The sequence below is a fragment of the Electrona antarctica genome (assembly GCF_951216825.1).
Source record: "Electrona antarctica genome assembly, chromosome: 18".
NCBI classification, from domain to species: domain Eukaryota; kingdom Metazoa; phylum Chordata; class Actinopteri; order Myctophiformes; family Myctophidae; genus Electrona; species Electrona antarctica.
Window position 1 is genome coordinate 14,167,738 of NC_136799.1, and position 25,000 is coordinate 14,192,737.

At 43.0% G+C, this 25,000-nt stretch overlaps 1 protein-coding gene across 1 annotated transcript in view; it reads right to left on the reverse strand.

The window, feature by feature from the left end:
• Positions 1-25,000, reverse strand: part of npas3 (neuronal PAS domain protein 3) — a gene marked incomplete at its 5' end in the record, with an annotated part of 405,035 nt that overhangs the window by 77,778 nt on the left and 302,257 nt on the right. Inside the window, one exon of the mRNA XM_079529070.1 lies at positions 21,185-21,365. Coding sequence (XP_079385196.1) covers positions 21,185-21,365 — 181 coding nt within the window. The remainder of the gene's footprint in view (positions 1-21,184; positions 21,366-25,000) is intronic.

A 25,000-nucleotide genomic window follows, 5' to 3' on the forward strand; every position in this document is an offset into this window, starting at 1 on the left:
TTGGATTCCAACTGGCGGAACCTTCCGTCAGAAGCAGTACATTTGTTAAAAGTCTTTCAATTGTCACTTCACTGTCATCTGGGGAGCGCCTCAAAATCATGTGGGGACCCCCGACCCATAGATTGAGAAGCACTGGACTATATGGGTATGAGCCAGCCAACACACAAGCATCGATTACAAGGGCATCCCGCACCTGTCTGCATGGATGTGAAGCGATAAGCGGCTCAGAGCCTCTGCCTGATGACCAAAAAGCCTAATATCTCCCCTGACTGGCCAAGGGGGAATTCCCCTTTAGAATAGTGGATACGATGTACGGAGGGTGAGATGACTGGAGACACTGATGGTGGGCTCATTTGATCTGAAGACCACCTAGAGAGAGATTGAAGCTTGCCCTCTCTGAAGACGAGGAGGAGGATTAGTCGCCCTTCACACAGCAGACCAGGAGGCAACTTGGCTTGAGTATACTTAGGGTGCGTTCAGAAACGCGCGCCGGGAATGTGCTCATTTTTTTTAGTGCACTGGGCGGTGATGTCATAGAGCGTATGGCTTATTTACGAACGGCCAGTTAAAACAACACACCTTCCTGTAACATTGAAAGGTAATTCATAACATTAGCCTACCTGCTGTTGGTCTACACGTTGATGCTTGTATGATAATAAAGCTCAAAGGACAAATTTTGTGCTGGAGACACCACAGTGATGCGCACACACTGGACAACCCCAACTTCGGAGTAGGGTCGGTCAGTGCAGGCACTCTCTCACACACCCGGGGTGCAAGATTTTCGAACGACAACGCTGCATGCACATGAGTGCACTGAATTACACGAACGACAAGAGGGCACACCAGTGCGCTCAGTGAGAATTTCCGTATGCACCCTTAAATTAAACAAGTAAACCAACGCAGAGGCACAGGTTCAATTCCTGCCAACGGTACACCTCCGGTTTTGCCGGGCACTCCTAAGAACACAAAAAGATCTGATGCACATCGATAAGCTAATTCTACGTTAGTGACAATTCAAATCTTCTTGATTCTTGACTATTGTGAGAAACCGTTGTACCGCTTGTATAAATTTGGCCCATTTGTGTAAAAACACACGTCTCGATAATTCGATTAATCAAAAAGTTAATCGATAGAATTACTAGAAAACTATGTTTAATTGCAGCCCTATAAAAGGAGGTAGAAGGAAGCGATATGGAGGGAGTGAGGGAGAGACTGTGAGACAGGTGAATACAGAATATAACTGCATGGCGTTGCTGTCTGGCAGAAATCTCGTATCTCAAACTTTTAATGTTTTTTCCCCGATAAATGAATGGCCTACATCATACAAGAGTGTCGCACAAAAGTAACAAAAATTGACTATCTACAATCTGTAGATCGGCTACTTTCACTATTTTGAAATGTTTAAAGATAATGAAATAGGACCGGTTTTGGACATGCAAGGTTTCCACCCGACAGTGACGAATTGACGATAATAACATTTAACATTAATAATATTTAACTTGATGAGGCGCTCGCAGCTCATCTGACAGCCGAACCGTGAGAGGTCACATGCACACGCACGCACGCACGCACGCACGCACGCACGCACGCACGCACGCACGGTAGCGATAATGCTAAGTAATTGTCTGCAGCTGCAAACGTCTATAATTGCTGGGGAGAGAGAGAGAGAGAGAGAGAGAGAGAGAGAGAGAGAGAGAGAGAGAGAGAGAGAGAGAGAGAGACACGCACACAGATAAGTGCAGAGAGCGAGATACTGTGTATTAACAACCATCTTGTCTTGACAGTGATCTGATGTACGAACAGCTTTCTATAATTGACTACACACAACTATCGGAGTGTGTGTGTGTGTGCACGCGTGCGTGTGTGCGTGCGTGCGTGCATGCGTGCGTGCATGCGTGCGTGTGTGCGTGCGTGCATGCATACGCGTGCGCATCTGTGTTTAAACACAAAAGAATGATCCACCATTTTTTACCTCACAACTCTTGTTTAAATTAAACTACGTAAGACCATAACAACCTATTAAATATAACACAAACTATTTAATAATACTATCAAATATTACACAGAACACAAAAATCTGACAAACAAATAATGATCAATTCATATTTTGTGCTTGTAGGTCAAAATAGCATGTTTGAGGCTAGATTACAGATTACAGCATACTTCAAGTCGGAGTCACTCAGGGATCTGTATTCCAACAGGCCCTTGCCTTTTCCCCTCTACACTATGGTTCCATGTGGTTACAATATATGGTTCCATGTCAACACTCCACGCTCTATAGACAAATCCACGGAGGGGTGCCCTGGGCTCAGCCATAGCTGAGGTGTACCATTAAGCGCAGCTTGACACCTCAATATTGATGGCCTACACCTGGCATGGATTTGTCTATACAGTTGGAGGCCATCGATATTGTCCTTTTCTTTTTGCTGAGGTTTGCGTGATCTGCGCAAAAGGACAGTTAACCCATTTTGGGCGGGAACCCCTTTTGGTGTTTTAAACATTGTTATAATTTAGCTATTGAAAAATAGCAGATCTACAAGCTCATAGCGCACCACCGAGTGGCGCGCTACGAGCTTGTAGGTCTGCTATTTTTGAAAAATCGTGAAAATATTTATTTCAGAAAACTGGAGGATTTAGAAGGATTTTTTTAAATGTTGAGGTCAGGCCTAAATGGGTCAAATGATAAGGGACAATATTGGTGGCACCCAACTGTACACAGCCAAAATACATCTGGTAAGATGCTGCTCATAAACTGTCAAGCAGAGAAGCTTTTGTTGCCATTCCGTTGCTTCAGGCATTTCAATTGCACAGTAATTCACAGTTTCAACAATAGGCCTCCATTTCAGCCCGCAAACAACCCATTCACAACAATGCAATCAACAAAACAACAAAGCAGCCCACTGTTCCAGTCGCACTGATCAGACACATTATTTTCCTTTGCATTACAGAAGGAGCACACAATGACGTTTTGAGCAACAAACTGTTCCAGCGATTTCCATAAACACTGCTGATTTTCCACAAACTTAGACAATCCTAGTTATTTCACGGATTCATTCTATCGGGCATTTCTGATCTGTTCGTTCCATAAAACATATACACCCCCAATACAAGTGGATCATCTTATTCTGTGTTTCAATAATAGTATTGATGTTGGAAAGAATCGGACCGTTATAGCGCCACCAGGAGGCAGATTTTTGTTTTCAATCACTCAGAGCTGGCATGTGGATTTGTGGACTTCACGTCTGATTATGCAATTACAATACCGGCGTTTCTCAAACTTAGGAATTTCAAGGGCCACCATAACTCTGAGAGGGTACAAATTAAACCCAAGGACCGTCAGGGTCCATTTGTACACTCTCACAGTTGGACAGGGTCCAATTGGAACCCCGCTATAGATTCCTATAGCGAGGTTAAGATCGGACCGTTAAGAGAGAATCGTTACGGAACGGGAATCGTTAAAATCCTAAAGGATCCTATTCATCACACAGCAATGTGTATATACTGTTGTAGGGTTTAGGTGGTTAATCAAACATCACATTTGATGTGAAACAGAGTGATCATTTTCCCATAACACGTCTTCTATACTCTTGTGCATTTCTCTCTCATCATATCGATCCATACAAGACCTCAACTATTTGCACTTGAAGTTCTATAAAGATCTAGAAGGGGCATTTCCCAAAACAAAACACCATCTACAGTCGACACAGTCGGCCTCGCACGTATGCATTTGTCTTGAACGTTAATGAGAGTGTTTACACGCAGAGCGATAATTTGATCACACCCCGATTAAGGCAATACCCTGATTAAATAGAAATGGTAAACATCTCACCTTATCATCTTCATCATCGTAAGCCAGGGTAGCTTGTTTTAACCCATTTTGGGCGGGAACCCCTTTTGGTGGTTATACATACATTATGTTATAATTTAGCTATTGAAAAATAGCAGATCTACAAGCTCATAGCGCGCCACCGAGTGGCGCGCTATGAACTTGTAGGTCTGCTATTTTTGAAAAATCGTTAAAATGTGCCTCAAATCTTTCCGAAAATTGTCATGATTGAGAAAATATTTTTCTTAAATTTCGATGTCAGGCCTGAATGGGTTAATTGGGTTATTCAACAACACAACCCAATTAAAACAGCTGCGTCTCTGCAATTGCTTTTACTATATGTATTTGAATGTTATTCTAAACACAGACAAAGTTAACGATTTCTAAACCCTATACTTCTCTCTACACCAAAATGTTCCGCTGAAAATAGCCGATCTAATATAGAGAGAGATAAGAGGTTTCTGCCCGACAGCAACGATACAGTAAAATCAGGCTCAGTGAAAAAAAAACGGACTCCTAAACCTTCACTACAGCATTTTACGGAGAGTTACAGTGGCAATGAGCTCCTTTTACTGTATATGGTTGTTAAAAGGACTCCAGCTTATTAGGAGTTCAAATGAAAACAGAACATTACAAGCAAAATAACTGCAGTAAGACAATATATATACAAATCTCCATCTCAGAGAATCAATTCCACCGAATGCATGAAACCCAAACACAGTTCAGATTATGGGTAAAAAATGTTCTGCTATGTCTGAGAGGGCTGCAGTTCTCTCACTGAGCCGCATTATTTCTGTCTGCTTTGTATACAACTAGCACCGTACATCATCTTTATCAGAGACAGAAGGGGAGAGAGAGAGGCTGAGCGAGGAAGCGATAGAGCCCCATGGAGAGAGAGTGTGTGTGTGTATGTGTGTGTGAGTGTGAGTGTGAGTGTGTGTGTGTGTGTGTGTGTGTGTGTGTGTGTGTGTGTGTGTGTGTGTGTGAGAGAGAGAGAGAGAGAGAGAGCGAGAGAGAGAGAGAGACAGAGGCAGGCGCGGTGGGAGCGGCACGCAGGGAGATTGATGGGTGTTTGTTAAATCACGCAGTGCAGGCCAGGCGGGAGGTGTTAATTCAGGGCTAAAAGTGGGGAGCCGCTCGGTATGAGGACAAACGAGCCGCTCTCGTGATTAAAAACTATTTGTCTTAGCGGCCGACCGCAGGCGCACTCCATCAACACCTGTTGTGGTGCGTGCGTGCGTGCGTGCGTGCGTGCGTGCGTGCGTGCGTGCGTGCGTGCGTGCATTGCTTGTGTTGCTTGTGATCAGTGGTGGAAAGTAACTAGGTGCCTATATTAAAGTAACTAGGTGCCTATATTAAAGTAACTAGGTGCCTATATTAAAGTAACTAGGTGCCTATATTAAAGTAACTAGGTGCCTATATTAAAGTAACTAGGTGCCTATATTCCAATGCCGATAGGGTTGCGCAAAGACCCGCCCTGCAGCACTGTTTAATGCAATTTATTTGTGAGTGTTATAATTCAAAGTATTTTTGAATTACTGGTGACAAAGGTGTCACCCGGACCTCAATTTTGAGGTCCGGGCTTACGCACGTGACGTCATGAACGTCCGTCCACTTCCATTAAAGTGCTGCAATTCCACATTTTGCCAGTAGGTAGTGGCATTTTCAACGTTGGATAGCCTTACTGGGGGCTTGGTGCTGACTGCACGCAATGATCTACACAGGCTTCTTGGTGCACCTTTGTATCCGGTCCGACTGGCTGAAACACGTCCCGTGAGAAACGTTCCGGGGTGAAAAAACAGACGGACGTGCGCATGTAAAGAAATATCGCGAGTCGGCTCGTGATTTCGATACACTGTATCGAACATCAATTTCGATTTGATTTTGATACGTATCGAGAATCGTGACAGCCTACACTAGCTTAAGCTTGTCACATGAAACTCTATACCGTCATATGCATACATCTGGCATGCGAATTATCAAAACATTAGAAAGTAGCGGGCGTACTATGTGTATCAGATTGTGAAATTCATATTAATAATAAAATGATTGAAATAAAGAACTAGTGTATTGTCTGCTAGCGTGCTGCTTGCTTATGTTATGGATATACATACTGTTGACTTTGTCATCAGTCATACAACAAAAAAATACACGCACAAATAAATTACATTAAACAGTGCTGTAGGGCGGGATACTAGATACTCAAGTACAATTTTGAGGTACTTTTACTTTACTGGAGTATTTCTAACTATACTTTTACACCGCTACATCTCAGATAAATATTGTACTTTTTACTCCACTAAAATTATTTGAAAACTGTAGTTACTTTGTAAATTTAGATTCACAACGTATTTGCATAGTCAAAAAGTCAAAAGTGTGCGTGCGTGCGTGCGTGCGTGCGTGCGTGCGTGCGTGTGTGCGTGCGTGCGTGCGCGTTTGTGTGGCCTACTTTGTTTTAGTATTCTAAAGTGAGATAGTTAAAATATGCTTTGCACTTTTTGAATTGATCATCAACATTAAATACCTAGATACAGAGCAATACATCAACATTAAATACCTAGATACAGAGCAATACATTAACATTGTTTGATCATCAACATTAAATACCTAGATACAGAGCAATACATTAACATTGTTTTAATTGATCATCAACATTAAATACCTAGATACAGAGCAATACATTAACATTGTTGACTTCACATTTACAAAGACATCATGTTCTGTGAATTCAAAGTGATTGATAACAATCTCACAGTGCAGACAATGTTGACCACGTAAGCCATGAATACAAAATGCAAAGGGGTATTAATTTATGGAGAAAAAAAATGGATAAACAAGAATTCTGACGGACAGCAACAATCGGTCTTTTACATGTATAACGATATGCAGATCGTTTCAATTCATAGAATGAAAGATGGAGGAGGAATTGATATCATCCATTGTGTTGCACTGCATGTGATCTTTCCATGCTTGGGTTTCTTGTGTGTGTGTGTGTGTGTGTGTGTGTGTGTGTGTGTGTGTGTGTGTGTGTGTGTGTGTGTGTGTGTGTGTGTGTGTGTTAATGTATGGAGGACAAATAGCATGTGTATTTGTTGGGGTGTAGAGGTGAAATAAACAATATTGTCTTTGTGTGTGTTGACATGGCTGCTGTATGCTCTCAGACAGCCCACTGGGACGGACTTGTGCGCGAGCACACACACACACACACACAAGAAACCCAAGCATGGAAAGATCACATGCAGTGCAACGCATGTCGCTTATTTTACGAGCACGCACGCACGCAGGCACGCTATAATTATGCTTTAAGCTGCATTTTCTCTTCATTTTTATACCGACTGCTTCTCAAACCTATTCAAGTCACTGTCAGGACCCCGAAATGATACTGGTCCACTTAATTGCAAGGGTGCTGTTCTTAGACTTTCAGCTTTCAATACAATACAGTCTGATATGCTAGTGTCAAAGATGGTACAGTTTGAACTTAATCCATACTTAATTCACTGGTATGCTTATTTTCTTACTATACAGAGTACAGAGTCAGAGGGTGAAACACAACCCTATCCTCAGCATTAACTACCAATGTTGGTGCTCCCCAGTTGTGTGTAAGCTCAGCTGTACGTTTCACCCTTTATACTGATAGCTGTCATACTGAGGAATGTCTGTCTGAATGACACACCAGACCAATACAATTATTGCTAAATGGCAATAAAACTAAAGCTATGTTGTTCACTCCACAAGCTATTTCAGCTCCAGTGACCATCTCCACTCTCGATGGAACTCCCATCGAGTGGGTGGAGCGCTACAAATACCTTGGCTTTTGGTTGGATAAACACCGTAATTTCAAATTTCATATTGATTCCTTGTGCAAAAAGCTTAAATTCACTCTGGGTTTCTTCTACAGATTGAAGGCTTGTTTTGCTTGTTCAGCTCGTAAAAAAACTGGTCATTGGTCTCTTTCTGTCCCAATTGGATTATGGTGATACCATTTATAGGTTTACCTGCTCCTCCACCTTGGCCAAATTGGATCCCTTGTACCATGCTGCACTGAGATTCATAACTACCTCACCTTTCAGAACACATCACTGCACGTTGTATGCTGCAGTCGGTTGGTTCTCCTTGGCATCTCGCAGGCTGCAGCATTGGCATATTTTCATTTATAAAGCCATTCTGGGTGACCTGCCGTCTTACATTTCATCCAAATTCGACTTGTTCCAAAATGGTCTCAACCTCAGGTCAAATGCTTGGCTGCGGTGTGTAGTACCAGCATTCAAATCCGAGGGGGGTAAAAAATGTCTGGCCTTCTTTGGCCCCTGGTCGTGGAACGATCTACAGTCCAGACTAAAAAATTCAAAAGGATCATCTTAGATGTACAGTCCAACATCTGCACATGTTTGGATATGTACTAGCATATGTGCATGCCTAGATATGTATTATGTCGGTTCAGTTTTTGTATATTTTGCCCTGCTACTAAAAAATTAGGACTTTGGTGATGTGTTGTATTTATTCATAGGTACTTTGAGGTGTATTGGATGTTTTATTTGCTGTTCCAAAATGTAACATTGACGATGTACTGTAGTATGGAAGTGTAATTTTATGTTTGCCTCTTGGCCAGTTCCCACTTGTAAAAGAGACGCAGTCTCAATGTGCTTTTACTGGTTAAATCAGGAGTTGTTGTAGCCTTTGGTAATCTAAGCGGTGTACAGTACATTGCCCCAGTGCACAAGTTATTATGGTGGTACTTGGAGAGACAAATATTTTCTGAGGTGGTACATGAAAGAATGACAAACAAGAAAGGAGAGGATGATGCAACCAGCAGAAAAAAAGAGGAGAAAAGCAGAACAGGACGAGTTGTGATTGATGTGATTGATTCAATCCGTTGTGACGGAAGGACAGATGCATGGAGAGAATAGAATGTGAGACGCGGGCCGTACGCACACAAACACACTGAGAGAATAGAATGTGAGACGCGGGCCGTACGCACACAAACACACTGAGAGAATAGAATGTGAGACGCGGGCCGTACGCACACAAACACACTGAGAGAATAGAATCTGAGACGCGGGCCGTACGCACACAAACACACTGAGAGAATAGAATCTGAGACGCGGGCCGTACGCACACAAACACACTGAGAGAATAGAATCTGAGACGCGGGCCGTACGCACACACACACACTCACAGAACATGTTTGTATCACTGTATATTAGCTTGTGAGTCCCAAGTGTTGTCATCGCGAAATGGATGGAATACATGCAACCGTGTGTGTGTGTGTGTGTGTGTGTGCGTGCGTGTGTGTCTGTTTGTTCATATAGCCAGGAGGCAGACTCAGGCAGTCTTGGTCCATCAAAAAAATAAGACAATCCCCTCGACTTTCAATGACCCAATGACACACACACACGCACACGCACACACACACACACACACACACACACACGTGTAGATCCATCTGTGTGTGCGTTTATGCATGCATGTACTGTACGTGCACGTCTCACACAGAATGTACCTGTGCGTGCGTGCGTGCACGTGCGTGGAAGTAAGAGCATCTCATCTGAGCAAACATGACCTCAACCAGCCACTGTAGCTACCTGACCTTCAACCCCACCTGCTGCCGCTGTCTGTCTGTCTGTCTGTCTGTCTGTCTGTCTGTCTGTCTGTCTGTCTGTCTGTCTGTCTGTCTGTCTGTCTGTCTCTCATTTCCTGTAGTCTTTCTTTCTTTCTTTCTTTCTTTCTTTCTTTCTTTCTTTCTTTCTTTCTTTCTTTCCTTCCTTCCATCAGTGAAACAAGAAATGATGACATCATACATGTCATACATGTCATAGGCCTACAGTCAGGTGAAATGGGTGCTTTACAGTGTTGCTCAAGTTACTTTTAAAAAGTAAAGAGTTATAGTTACTTATCTAAAAAAGTAACTAGTTACTTTACTAGTTATTACATTATGAAAGTAACTACTTTCAACTACTTTCAAGTTACTTTAACACTAGGATGTCTGAAAAAAATGCACTACTACTATGACGGCTAACGGTCAGGCTGACCGGTGTTTTTCGTGCTATTTAATTGGCCATTCTCTCCCCCACTGTCTAATGATCTTCACACCTACCTCTCTCTGCACCCGTTGACGGCTTGCCATTGTCTTCTAAATGTTACATTCCAACGAATTCAAGGCAGCAGTTTCAACTAGACAGGACAACTCAAGTTATTTTTTATTTCAGTTTACCAAACTATAATTATAGTGACGGTGTGAGCGCTATATTGAATACCCTTGCGCAGCAAACACTGTCCGACTTTGTATTGAGCCAATACAATAGGCTACCACACGTTATTGTATAACAGCCAGAGCCAGGCACATTGCTCAGAGTCAGACGAAATACGACATTAGTTATATATTGTCATTTTTATATAGAGGGGGAAACATCGATGTAATTAATATATATTTGATTGATTGTGCCAAAAAAAGGAAAGAGCTGTGTGTGCGTGCGTGCAAATCAGAAAAGTTTAGGCTACAGACAAAGGAGTTGGGAGTTTGGGAGCGGCTAACCTTCTATATAATGCTGCGCACATATTAGCCTATATATATTTTAAAAATACCCAGCATAATTTTTTGGAAGGCTAAGCCTGGCCTAGCCTTACATACCCGCCGCCTATGATCGATGTCATTTATATATATTTTATTTATTGTGCCAGCAGAAAGGTCCGTAGCAGCAGCACGGTTTATATATACACCATAGGATAGATCAAGTCATGTGACGCATCACCGCCACAAATAGTGCTACAGCGTTATCTAAAATGCACTTCCGCATACCTCACCGTCAGTTACTTGGATATTTTCTCCCTCTCCACGAGAGAGGGAGAGAGAGAGAGGGAGAGAGAAAAAAAGAGAGCCGTGATGCGTGGAAATCAGTTCCACTGGTCTCGTGCAGAAAAGTGTACAGACAAAGAAGGACGGACAGAACTGTTCTTCTGACTGACAAAACATTTAGAAGTTCGGGACGTCTATCGGGTTGGACTGATTTCAAACACTGTCATTTTTATTTGGCATCGCGCTGATTCGCGCATCGGCGAGCATTCTCGCTCCAAGGAAATGTCGGTCGGGTCAAACAGACCATGCTATAAACTTTATTATTCCAGGATAATTGATTCATTTTTATCATCGCCACCTTACATAATTATGCTATAAAGATGGCGTGTATAGTCAACATGTATTTATATCTATTGAGCTATGCGTTTGGTTGAAACAATACGCCAGTCAGTCAACACACCATATTTCACCATATTTTTTTTTTCCGTTTCGAGAAATAAAGTCAGACATCGTTATTTCTGCAAACCGCATATAACAAATATAACATCTAAAACAACATTTAGTTTATGTAAGTTTGTAATGTAAGTTTGCCTACATGTGGAAGTAGGCCTAGTTGGAATGCAAATGACACATTAGCTTGAACAATGCCCGTCTCCAGCCGGGAGGGAGGTGTGAACAGCACTGCTTGTGGGGGAGAAAGGGTGAGGGCTCTAAGAGCGGTCCCACGGACCGAAAAAGAGCAGACATTTTAGTAGAATTATGTCTAAAATCATATTTCCAAAACGTTTCAGATGAAAAAAAAAACAGATGGTTTGAATCGAACATTTAGAAAAAGTCATGCAAGGGGAACTTTCTCAGGACTTCATGGGCAAAGAAAATCCACTTCAAAATTTCAAAATCGGTCAGCCTGACCGCTCCGACGCGCTAGTGTTAAGAAATAATAATATAAAAAACGATTTAAAAGAAGGTTTTTTGTTCTGTCGCACAGTAAGAGAAAAGACAATTCCATCCTAACATTATGAAATGTAGTGGAACAAAAAATGTTCAGAAATCTTTGACAGGCATCTTTATTGTAGCCTCAACTTGCCTTCAAAACAAATGGTGCTGTGCAAATTTGCAATATGAAAAAAATAAATAATCAAATAAAAGATGAGTCCATATATCTGCAGTGGTAGAGAAATATTCTAATTCATCAAATGTATTTTTGAGCTCATCTTCCATTTTAGAATATTCACTGTTCAGGTATTTGGAAAATGTATTTCTGCACATTGGCCCTGCTTTCACTGGTATTTTGCTGACCGGTGCTCTGAAAGGAACAGACCACCGTTGAGAGGGGAAGCATTTCCTCAACAACATGCCTCTGTGGCGATTTAAAATTGATCTCTGTCTGTTTTGGTGGTGTTGGTCCATGTGAGGCAGCCTAGCTCATGGACTGATTTAAGATGTTTTTGTCGTCCTTTACCCACAAGTACTCAAAAATAATGTATTGTACAAAAATAATGTGTATTTCCAACCCACAAAGCATCCGATCTCGCTGTCATCCGCATTTGCCATTGTAGCGTGTGGTAATAATGTTTGTCCAACCGGCGTTTTCTGTGTATGCGTTACAAGGGTTTGTGTGTCTGTGTTTACCACAGCCATACGAGTAAGACCCGCCCTACTCTGTCAGACTGTCTCTGATTGGCTTACCCTGAAATCTGGCCCTACGTTAGCCAATCAATGACCTCTTCTGCGACGTACTTTGTTCAAGTTAGAGTGCGAAGCCATGTGGGCTCAGAGGCTAGTATGAGAGCACAAACTGTCAACAGAGTACAACACAGAGAGCGCTCTCTCAGCAGTCAGCACAGAGACGCCTGTAAGACTCACGGCGCTGCATGGGGATACTTTTCCCGTGGATCATAAGTTGACATAATAACGCCATAACGCGGGTAACGCACGCACACTAACTATAAGGCCGTTATGGAATGGGGAAATGTAAAGCGTTAGGTTACAAGTTACTGCAAAAAGTAGTTTCATTAGGTAACGTAACGTGATGTAAGGGCGTTAGTAACAACACTGGTGCTTTATTATTATTTTTTAATAAAGCTTTGCCGTTGCTTGCCGTCCCATTGGCCAGAGGCAGCCAATCACGTCAGTGTGACTAGGTGCATGGCGATCTTGTCGTCTACATTTCACGAGCTTTCATTAGTCAGGTTTCACCTGACAAAAAAGGTATTTTGTCGACTAAATCAACAATGGGCTGAGCCACTAGCGTACTCAAGTAAAGGTACTCAGTATACTGTGCAGCACTGCACAGTATACTGAGCCACTAGCGTACTCAGTATACTGTGCAGCACTGCACAGTATACTGAGCCACTAGCGTACTCAAGTTAAGGTACTCAGTATACTGTGCAGCACTGCACAGTATACTGAGCCACTAGCGTACTCAAGTTAAGGTACTCAGTATACTGTGCAGCACTGCACAGTATACTGAGCCACTAGCGTACTCAAGTTAAGGTACTCAGTATACTGTGCAGCACTGCACAGTATACTGAGCCACTAGCGTACTCAAGTTAAGGTACTCAGTATACTGTGCAGCACTGCACAGTATACTGAGCCACTAGCGTACTCAGTATACTGTGCAGCACTGCACAGTATACTGAGCCACTAGCGTACTCAGTATACTGTGCAGCACTGCACAGTATACTGAGCCACTAGCGTACTCAGTATACTGTGCAGCACTGCACAGTATACTGAGCCACTAGCGTACTCAGTATACTGTGCAGCACTGCACAGTATACTGAGCCACTAGCGTACTCAAGTTAAGGTACTCAGTATACTGTGCAGCACTGCACAGTATACTGAGCCACTAGCGTACTCAAGTAAAGGTACTCAGTATACTGTGCAGCACTGCACAGTATACTGAGCCACTAGCGTACTCAAGTAAAGGTACTCAGTATACTGTGCAGCACTGCACAGTATACTGAGCCACTAGCGTACTCAAGTAAAGGTACTCAGTATACTGTGCAGCACTGCACAGTATACTGAGCCACTAGCGTACTCAAGTAAAGGTACTCAGTATACTGTGCAGCACTGCACAGTATACTGAGCCACTAGCGTACTCAGTATACTGTGCAGCACTGCACAGGGACTCCAGAACGTTTTCTTTTTTAAACGTGGCCGTCACTTATAGCTGGTGAGGTGATCTGAGGTCCAATAAAGTGTTCTCAACCTCACAGAGGATGGGTTCTCTTCATATCCTATAACCCAGAAGCCCTGCTGTTCAGCTGTCCTCTTCTGTCATTATATCAACACCCAGACAGCCCCATTGTAAACCTCTCTGTCCTTGTTAAGGAACCCAATTAAAAGAAAAAACTCAAATAATAATAGCCCCTGATTGGCCATTGTGCACCCTGCAGATTTCCAATTAGCTCCGGAGAGAGCGCGCGGGTCGCCGTCCGCGCGAGAAACTTAACGAACTTAACGAAGCAGACGGCTAATTTTGTTTTTAGTGGCAATCCTACAGGCCAGGGGAAGCTCTTTGTTTGGGCTCAAGTGGGTTTTTATGGCTCTTTAACAGCGCCGACGCTCCGGTTTAATTAATTTGAGGACTTTTAGTCGGTCTATTGTGATGGATTCTCTGTGAGAGAGGAGTGTGTGGAGTGTATCTGCTTCTCTTCTAGCCGTACTCATGAATGAAAAGGTCTAAATACTTTAAAACAGGCAGCGCTGCGTTATGCTAATGTGCGCTGTTGACACGGAGCGCATCATAGTCTGCGTCGGGTTCTGCCTGTTTGGAACCCAAGTTTCAAAAGGAGATTAACTTGAAATACTTTGCCATTCTGGACAAACGGACGGACATACATACAGGCCTATATACATAATGTGCGCGCGCACGCACGCACACGCACACATACACGCACACGCACACACACACACTCCTACACAACGCATAGGACATTGACCTTGGGAGACGAAAGACAAAGGCGACCCCTTAAAGTGACTTTAAGTGGAGGTGGCGGTAAACTGGATTAATTATGATAAATGTGTGCGATTACTAAGAATTATTCCAGCAGCCACTGTGCTAATAGCATAATTAGCAACAATAATCAAGGACTTGTGATGTTAAAATAAGTGGAGTTGCGGACAATTAAGAAATGTCTGGAGCTAATAATGGAGAACTTATGCTGTGAAATACCGAGCGTGAATTTAACTGGGAGAGCGTACAAATGTAACCGAATGGGCCCGTTAAAGGGTCCATTTGGTTACATTTGTACATCCTCCGAGTTACGAATGGTTAAATTCACGCAGAGGATTTTACTGTGCGCCATGAGAGACGTGGGACAATCGCTAACATTAGCATTCAACGTTTCTCGTATATTAACCCATTTTGACCTGAGATCAGATTCTAAAGATGTCTTTTCTGAAAAAGCTATGTTTCTATGTCAGTCGTTCTTCGATTTTTCAAAAATAGCAGACCTACAAGCTCGTAGCGCGCCACTCGGTGGCGCGCTATGAGCTTGTAGATCTGCTATTTTTCAATAGCTAAAACATAACATGATGCTAACACCAAAAGGGGTTCCCGCCCAAAATGGGTTAATACATCTAAATGAGCCCTTGCCAACGCTGGGATAATTAAATCTGCACTTTATCAAAAGAGCGTAAGAAGAATTAGTAAAAAATTAACATTCACGTTTCACGTTTTTCGTGACTAAATTGTCTGGCTAATTAATAAAAAATGAGTGAAAATGAATTGCAGAGCTTAAGTATCTAAGGCTTGTTTTGAGTCTGACCTTGCAGTGTGTCTGTAAATGAACGTCAGCACTGTGACATTAGATTAAGAAGTTAATTATTAATATTAACCCATTTTGGGCGGGAACCCCTTTTGGTGTTAGCATTATGCTATGCTTTAGCTATTGAAAAATAGCAGATCTACAAGCTCATAGCGCGCCACCGAGTGGCGCGCTACGAGCTTGTAGGTCTGCTATTTTTGAAAAATCGAAGAACGACTGACATAGAAACATAGCTTTTTCAGAAAACTGTCAGGATGTAGAAGACATTTTTAGAATCTGATCTCAGGTCGAAATGCGTTAAAGTTGCCTCATACTCATTTGTTAAAATAAGTAAATCATTCAATATTTCAATGAATCATTGCAGAAAATATATTTTCAGGTCTGGATACCAATATCATCCAGTCAGGGGCACGCCACGAACGTCTGAATTGGAACCTGAAAAGTTATTTTGTTGCGAAGGGGTTTCCATGTTGTAGTAACAATGACCTTGAACATTGTTCTCGACATTGGGCCGATCCCCTCAGTATGAAATTCCATTCAAATCACACCACCATTGAAGGCAGTATAGATTAATGTATAGGCTAGTAGCAATAATGACCTTGAGGGCAAAACACTGAAACTCATTCATGCCATACTACCTTAGCTGTACTAGGGTTGGGATCCTGTAGGGTTTTAACCATTCAGGTTCCTTAACGATTCCCTCTTGACTCATTCAGGCCTGACCTCGAAATTTAAAAAAAATCTTCTAAATCCTCCAGTTTTCTGAAATAAATATTTTCAAGATTTTTCAAAAATAGCAGACCTACAAGCTCGTAGCGCGCCACTCGGTGGCGCGCTATGAGCTTGTAGATCTGCTATTTTCCAATAGCTAAATTATAACATAATGTTTAAAACACCAAAAGGGGTTCCCGCCCAAAATGGGTTAAGCGTCCGATTCGGTTTCCTTTCACGATGCATACACTTTTAAATTGTTTTTGAATTTTGGCCTTAATTTTTTATGCACAAATTCAATGGTAAACACAGTGCGTATGCATATTATTTTAGTGGTACTCAGCGTGATATCCATTCCAAATGAACGGTGAGTGGACATCCTATACCTTATTTCTGGGGTTCCAAATGAACCCTTAACAGTCCAACTCTGAGAGTGTACAAAGGGAACCAAATGGACCCTAGTCCAACTCTGAGAGTGTGCAAAGGGAACCAAATGGACCCTAGTCCAACTCTGAGAGTGTACAAAGGGAACCACATGGACCCTAGTCCAACTCTGAGAGTGTACAAATGGAACAAAATGGACCCTAGTCCAACTCTGAGAGTGTACAAATAAACCAAATGGACCCTAGTCCAACTCTGAGAGTGTACAAAGGGAACCAAATGGACCCTAGTCCAACTCTGAGAGTGTACAAAGGGACCCAAATGGACCCTAGTCCAACTCTGAGAGTGTACAAATGGAACAAAATGGACCCTAGTCCAACTCTGAGAGTGTACAAAGGGAACCAAATGGACCCTAGTCCAACTCTGAGAGTGTACAAAGGCAACCAAATGGACCCTAGTCCAACTCTGAGAGTGTACAAAGGGAACCAAATGGACCCTAGTCCAACTCTGAGAGTGTACAAAGGGAACCAAATTAACCCTAGTCCAACTCTGAGAGTGTACAAAGGGAACCAAATGGACCCTAGTCCAACTCTGAGAGTGTACAAATGGAACCAAATGGACCCTAGTCCAACTCTGAGAGTGTACAAATGGAACCAAATGGACCCTATAGTCCAACTCTGAGAGTGTACAAAGGGAACAAAATGGACCCTAGTCCAACTCTGAGAGTGTACAAAGGGAACCAAATGGACCCCAGTCCAACTCTGAGAGTGTACAAAGGGAACAAAATGGACCCTGTCAGGTTCGATTTGGTTCCATTTGTACACTCTCAGAGTTATGCTGGTCCTTGATATTACAACGTTTGAGAACCAACCGGTGTTGTAATTGTATAGCAGTTAGCAGACATGAACATTCCACATACAGTACCAGCTTTGACAGTGTGATCAAACCGCTTCCGGAAAACGGTTCCAAATGTGATGGAACCGATTCCAGTTCAGGTTGACCGGGTCCCGACCCTAGTATGTACACTGCCTTATACTAACCAATGTACGCTTAGATAGCTGTGAAATCTGCAGTGCGAATTCAACTCGGAGAATGTACGAAAATGCAACCAACCACACACCTCTGGATCTTTGACTTGCACGCGCGCACGCGCACACACACACACACACACACACACACACACACACACACACACACACACACACACACACACACACACACACACACACACACACACACACACACACACACACACACACACACACACACACACACACAGGAGTGTGACTCATCTTTAGTCAAATTGCATCAGTGTTTAAAAAGACGCTGGCCTTGCGAGAGTGAAGGGGAGAGAGAGAGAGAGAGAGAGAGAGAGAGAGAGAGAGCGATGGAGGAGTATATACTTCAAAGACAGACGTCCCTCTTCTCCGAGGTCAACTCCTATTCCAACGCTGCACTTTTAAATACTTTATGAGAGAGGAGCGTAATTAAAAACGATACGGGAGCGCCCGCGTTCAACTCTCATATATTATAAGCCAGCAGAGAGGCGGCCGTCAGATTTTAAACAACTTCCAACCGGTCCGTCCTTGGTCCAATGTCAGCCGCACCTTGGTCAAAACACTCTCTATTAACAATAGGAGCATTTGTTTTTGAGCGGTGCATGCCGCTCCAACATGACCGTGTGTGTTATGTCTATATCAGCGCCAGATGGGGTATATAGCAGTGGTTCCCAAAGTGGGGTCCGGGGACCCCCAGGGGTCCTTGAGGGTGTTCCAGGGGGTCCCCAGCTAAATGATAGTTTGGAACCAAATGGACATTTAACGGTCTGTAACTCTGAGTGTACAAATGAGTTACTCAGAGTTAAATTAACATAGATTTTAAATCTACAAATTGGGGGTCCCAGAGATAGAAGTGCCATTAAATGAGGGTCCGTAGACTAATCCATGTCATACTGGGGGTCCTTGAAATGAAACAGGTTGAGAATCTCTGCTACAGCCGTAAAAACCTTCTCTTATGGTGGTCTCTAGCATATCTTGTTTAGTGTTTTTATTTTCTCTGTATTTTAATGTCTTAAATGCATTTGTATTTTGTATTATGAATGTATTTTTTCAAGATTGCACCTGTTTTTATTGTGCAGTGTTATTTTTTTATTGTGTTGTGTTATATGTATTGTTTGTCATGGACCCCAGTAAGAGTAGCTGCTACTTCGGTGGCAGCTAATGGGGATCCATCTGAATAAATCTGAAATCTTTTCAAATGGGGGTCCGCGGGCTAATTAGTGTCAATTTTGGGGGTCCTTGACATGAAAAGGTTTGGGAACCACTGGCATATAGGGATGAAACCACTGGGTCACAGTGATGCTGAGATGGGTGGCCCTATCCTATGGCACGCCCTTTATAACCCTTTATCCCTAAATGGTAAATGGTGCATTTATATAGCGCCTTTATCCAAGGCGCTGTACATAGATTGTGCATCAATTCACCCATTCATACACTGATGGCTTCGGAAACCATGCAAGGCACCAACCAGCACATCAGGAGCAATTAGGGGTTCAGAGTCTTGCTCAAGGACACTTCGACACTAACTCTGGGGGAGCCCGAGTTCGAACTGGCAACCTTGTGGTTACCATCCGGCCACTCTACCCCTGAGCCACCGCCGCCCTAAACTTCTTTGCCATAATTACTATCTTGAGAAACTGTTTAACCCATTTAGACCTTGTTTCATGCCAAGGACCCCCAGAATCTGTATTTGGCTGCCGACCCCCATCTGAAAATATGTTGTTCCGTGCAGGGACCCCCCAGAAGCAAAGATATGAGTTAAAAAGCGTTCACTCTGAAAGAATATATATTCAAAGATGTGCGCTACATTTTCACGATTTTTCAAAAATTGCAGATCTACAAGCTCACTCGGTGCCGCGCTATGAGCTTGCAGATCTGCTATTTTTCAATAGCTAAAGTATAACATAATAACATAACATACTTAAAACACCAAAAGGGGTTCCCGTCCAGAATGGTTTAAAATAGTTCAACTAGCCGATCTCGACACGTTGTGAGCTTGTAGATCGGCTATTTGAACTATTTTAAACGTTTAGGGTTGAGGGCAAGATATGGCACGGGGTGTAGAGGGATGAGAGAACATATATACAACCCTACAGAATACAGAATGTTGAGGGGGGGGGGGGGGGGGGGGGGGTGCACAGCAAGACAGGAGGAGGCGAGGGGACGAGAGGAGGAGAAGAAACGAACAACAAGGAAACCCAAGGGAGAAAAAAGGAGAGAGAGAGAGAGAGAGAATGAAAACGACAAAAAAAGAAAACATGGAACTTCCAATTAATTTACAGCTTCCATCCTCCCCAATCAGCCAACGAAATGATAGAAACGAAAGAAAGAAGAATTCCGTGGCAGATCTAATTACCAGCGTCTCTCTCTGTAGACCCAGACCATCTCTCTCTCTCTCTCTCTCTCTCTCTCTCTCTCTCTGTTTGTACAGGCTGATGAAGTGAGGGAGAGACTCAGATGGATATCCAGTCTTTTGTTTAATTTATAAATGGATTTTACCCCCTTAATACTTAAATTATCATCACCACATGTCAGAGAGAGAGAGAGAGAGAGAGAGAGAGAGAGAGAGAGAGAGAGAGAGAGGGAGAGAGAGAGAGAGAGAGGGGGGGAGAGAGAGAGAGAGAGAGAGAGAGAGAGAGAGAGAGAGAGAGAGAGAGAGGTGTAAATGGGTGGTGGGGTGTCAGGGGAGTATGTTTGGAAGGCAAAAGTCTATGACATATGGTGATGGGAGGCTGCGTGTGTGTGTGCGCGTGTGTGTGTGTGTGTGTGTGTGTGTGTGTGTGTGTGTGTGTGTGTGTGTGTGTGTGTGTGTGTGTGTGTGTGTGTGTGTGTGTGTGTGTGTGTGTGTGTGTGTGTGTGTGTGTGTGTGTGTGTGTGTGTGTGTGTGTGTGTGTGTGTGTGCGACGTGCGTGCGCTTGTGCGCGGTAGGTAAGTGGAAAGAATTCCGATGAGAAATATGTCCTTTTCAGGCTTCTGTACCACCGCGGAGCATGTGCTCTGATTTACAATCTGTCTGCTAATTAAATACACAGGAGAGAAGAGGAGAGGAGAGGAGAGGAGAGGAGAGGAGAGGAGAGAAGAGGAGAGGAGAGGAGAGGAGAGGAGAGGAGAGGAGAGGAGAGGAGAGGAGACAGGGTTGACAGTTCAACTCCATGCATAGTTGTAGCTCCTGCTTTCAGTTCTTCCTCTCCTCCTGTCTTCCCTCCACTCCTCCATCCATCCCACCATCCTTCCTGCATCCTCAACTGACCTTCTCTCTCTCTCTCCCTCATTTTTTTTCATTGACCTTTCTCTTGCCTCTGTCTGTCGCTCTCTTCTCTTCTCTGACTTCCCAAAGTTCAACCTCTAACATTGACCTTTTCCCCTCCTCCCTCGCCCTCTGTGTCCTTACCGCCTTGCCTGTCCGTCTCTCTCTCTCTCTCTCTCTCTCTCTCTCTCTCTCTCTCTCTCGATATAGTATTTAATATTAATAATAGGTACTGGATTGTAGTGCTGAGTCACTTGTGTGATGATTTAGGCTGATCTAGAATCAGTGCAAAGTAAGGCAGTATAGGCAGTTAGGCACAATTTTAAATCATATTAGTTTAGGACTGGACCGCTATGGGATAAAACTCAATCGATAACCCAACCCAATTAAGCCTACCTGGTTCGGGTGTTTCGGAGTGCGAGGAGGAGGAGGCGGACGACGTAGCGTCCTCATTGGATGTTCCCTGGGACAGGGGGATCCCTCTTCCTGGAGGCAGCTTCATGCCCAGCTGCTCGGCCGTCTCCACGTGGTCGCCCGGGTGGATGTAGTCGAACGCACTGCTGCCCGTCAACTCCACCTGAGACAACAAAGACCCAAAGAGAAAGAGAGAGACGGCTTAGTTTAGCAAGGTAACTATACAGTACTTGGTGAAAGGATTAGTCGCACTCTCTTGAGTATAGTTTCTGGATTTTTGTCAGGTGAAAACTGACTAGTGAAAGCTCATAAAATGTAGAAGACCTAGTCATACATGAGTCCAGGGGCGTAACTACCGTGACGCAGACAACGCGACTGCGTGGGGGCCCAGAGGCAAGGGGGGCACACGTCCGCCCACCCGTGCCGTCTCTGTAAAATGAAATTATAATACAGAGATGCAATCGCTGATCAGCCTGCGTCAGGGCCCAGTGACGTCTAGTTACGCCACTGCATGAGTCATACTGAGGACCTAGTCCTGATTGGCTGCCACACACACTGCTGTCATGTATTGGTTACTCAGGTCACATGACCAGGAAACAGGTAACAGGAAGCAGGTAACAGAAATCTTTAGAGACACCCAATGTTATGGAACGTAATGTTATGATTGAGACCGGCCGGTTGAGAGGAGCGTTTGTTACTAAATAAAGAAACCAGCGCTTCTTTCACCTGACAAATATCACTATATGTGATCATTTAATAGGTTGGAACTGTAAAATACAGGTACTCTTTATGATGCATTACATGAAAATATGATTGTATTGTAAATTGTATTTACTATGCAACAGAGCTGTATATCGTTTAGCTAATATTATATTTCACTGTGCGTCCATTTCTCGAGGTAGACTGCTGCTGTTGAGCAAACCTTTATTAAAGAATCTAGAAACTATACTCAAGAGAGTGTGGATAGTTCGTTCACTGTATATAGTCATTAGTCAAGGATCTGCTCCCAGTTAAACTGCAAGAGACCCCACGTCAAGACTCCCCCTTGAGGTGAGCGCATAGGAGATTTTTGTGGACTATAATTTGGAGTCACATTGTTTTTTACAGTATGCAGTCTGAACAGCAAAAAGCATAATGGAATCTGAATTGTTTTACAAATCAGATTTGTTAAACGTTCCTTAGCATGAAACTAATCCCACTCCTGTCTGAACAGGGTTGGACCTGCTTTAGTTCTGTAATTGGATCGCATTTTTTTCCTGTATACGTACACCAAATCCCTTCACCGAACAACTGCTGATCTACAAGCACACAACGTGACCTTGACAGGAAACGGTTTGAGAACCACAGATGTAGACAACATCAGATTAAACTCAATATCACAACGTCTCTAATTGAAATACGTTTCCTTATTTCCCTAAGGCAGCACATGTGTAGCTTGCACCATTGCAAAGTGGCGTCTGCCTCCAAGTGTATATTCCGCAATGAAAACAGAAGCAACATGGATTGGATAATGTCCACCATCAACATAAGTACACAAAACAATAATGTATGACCTGACAACATTGTTTATTTTTTCTACAGAAGATTAATAATAAAGGGTGTGTGTGTGTGTGTGTGTGTGTGTGTGTGTGTGTGTGTGTGTGTGTGTGTGTGTGTGTGTGTGTGTGTGTGTGTGTGTGTGCGCAGGCACGCACGCCTGTACGTTACGTTGACTGGAACGTGCGAACGTGCGAACGTGCGTTGACTGGAACGTACATATATATTATGTACGTTATGTACTTATATTGTGACTGTCATGTGGAAACCTCATTTCATTAAGACTCTTCAGCTCAGATTGATCATTAACCATTTATTGCAAAGCTATTGTATTTATTATGGCAGTGTGGCTCTGCTCATGTGATATCCCAGACTATCTGTGCACCTAGACACAGCTCTGATATCAACAACAAACCCCATCTGAACAACCACTGAGTCAGTAGTGACTGCTTAAAAGGACCACCTGATTTAAAGGAGCAGCATGAAGTACTGTTAGAGAATGAATGAAGGGGGTCCGGGGAATTATAAAATAAACCTTCTGACTTCCATATCTCAATGAACTATCGTTGCGCTGGATATGTCCACAAAACGTTGATTTTTCTTTAGGTAAAAAGGTTAAATAGTGGAAACAGCTGGTCTACAAGCTTGCAATGCGTTGTGAGCTTATTTCCACTACCTTTGTGTGGCACATTTGTATGAGGAAGTAGCTCATCAATTTATGAAAAATGATCTAAAAAGTTAAATAATGTAGATACAAGGTTTCCAACAAAATATACAGTACATAATGAAAATGTCTCCATTACATGTTAACCAAAGGAGAAGAGATAAACATGAGCTCATATTCCTGAACACATTGCATCACTGCAGCACCACTGTTCAATAATAAGTTCACTCAAGTAGCAATACCAGCATGTACAAATACTCTGTTACAAGTAAAAGTCCTGTTTTCAAAATTGTACTTGTGTACGACGACAAAATATACTTAAAGTACCATCTAAAAATCTGTCTTTATAGTAATCTACAAGCTGGCAACGTTTTCAATAGAGACTTGAGGTGAAATTAGGTTTAAGAGGTTAATGTATGTTTTGTAATGATCTGTAGCTACAAAGTAACTAAAGAATTCAAATAATTGTATAGTGGAGTAAAAAAGTACTATATTTGCCTACGAGATCGCACGCACGCACGCACGCATGCACGCACGCACGCACGCATGCACGCACGCACGCACGCACACACGCACGCAAGCAAATCCAGACATATCGCTCAGGTGTTATAGTGGAAACCCAAGTCCACCCACTCTCTCACCAGAACAATAATATGTGAATTACATCATCTCCCAATTATTTTTTTACTTTGCTTTTCTTGCTTTTGTAAAGCACACTATGTCTCGGGACACAGAGAGACTGATAATATAGTGAATAAGGCGATAAGGAAAAACAGTAGAGTTGGGTGGAGAGAGAGAGAGAAAGTTTCAAAGGTTTAGCCCAAGATATCTATTTCTGACAGCGTTAGAGTTGCGATGCAACACAGGTCTGTTTACACATTCCATTATAACCTTTTACTTCTACATACACTATTTACATATGTGGGAACGACTTCAAACTCGGTGCTCGCATCAGCAACGACTCGAGGGAGTGCAGTGCCATACATACAGGATATAGGCTAGGGGTGGGACGATATGAGTACCTCACGATACGATATCTGTGGCAATATTAGGCCCTCCATAGCCTACTACTAGTACTAACTAATCAATAGTTATACGAATATATATATATATATATATATATATATATATATATATAAACCTATAAACCTAAGGTTTCTGAAAACCTTCACATTTTGATTCATTATTTTTTTAAATAGTTATGTTGCTACATGTATAGCAATAGCTGATGAGACACAGAGAGTGCGCCGGCATCAAGGGTAGAACAACGTATAGGTTGCACCAGGCATCAATGGGTTTGGGCATACGTAATGATGTCAGGGATCTCCACATAATGGGTAAAAATGGGGACACAGGTAGAGAGACAGATAGCGAGATCTCCATATATGGGCACCGACAAAGCCCCTGACGGCTGACACTATGACTCAGACATGCAGTATGGGTCGGATCGGCGGTGCCATGTATAGCAGGACATATTCACCGTAGCAGGACATATTCACCGTAGCAGGACATATTCACCGTAGCAGGACATATTCACCGGCCTTGAATAGACAACACAAGCTTGCTTTTGTGTCGTGTTAGTGTTAGTGTGCGAGCGA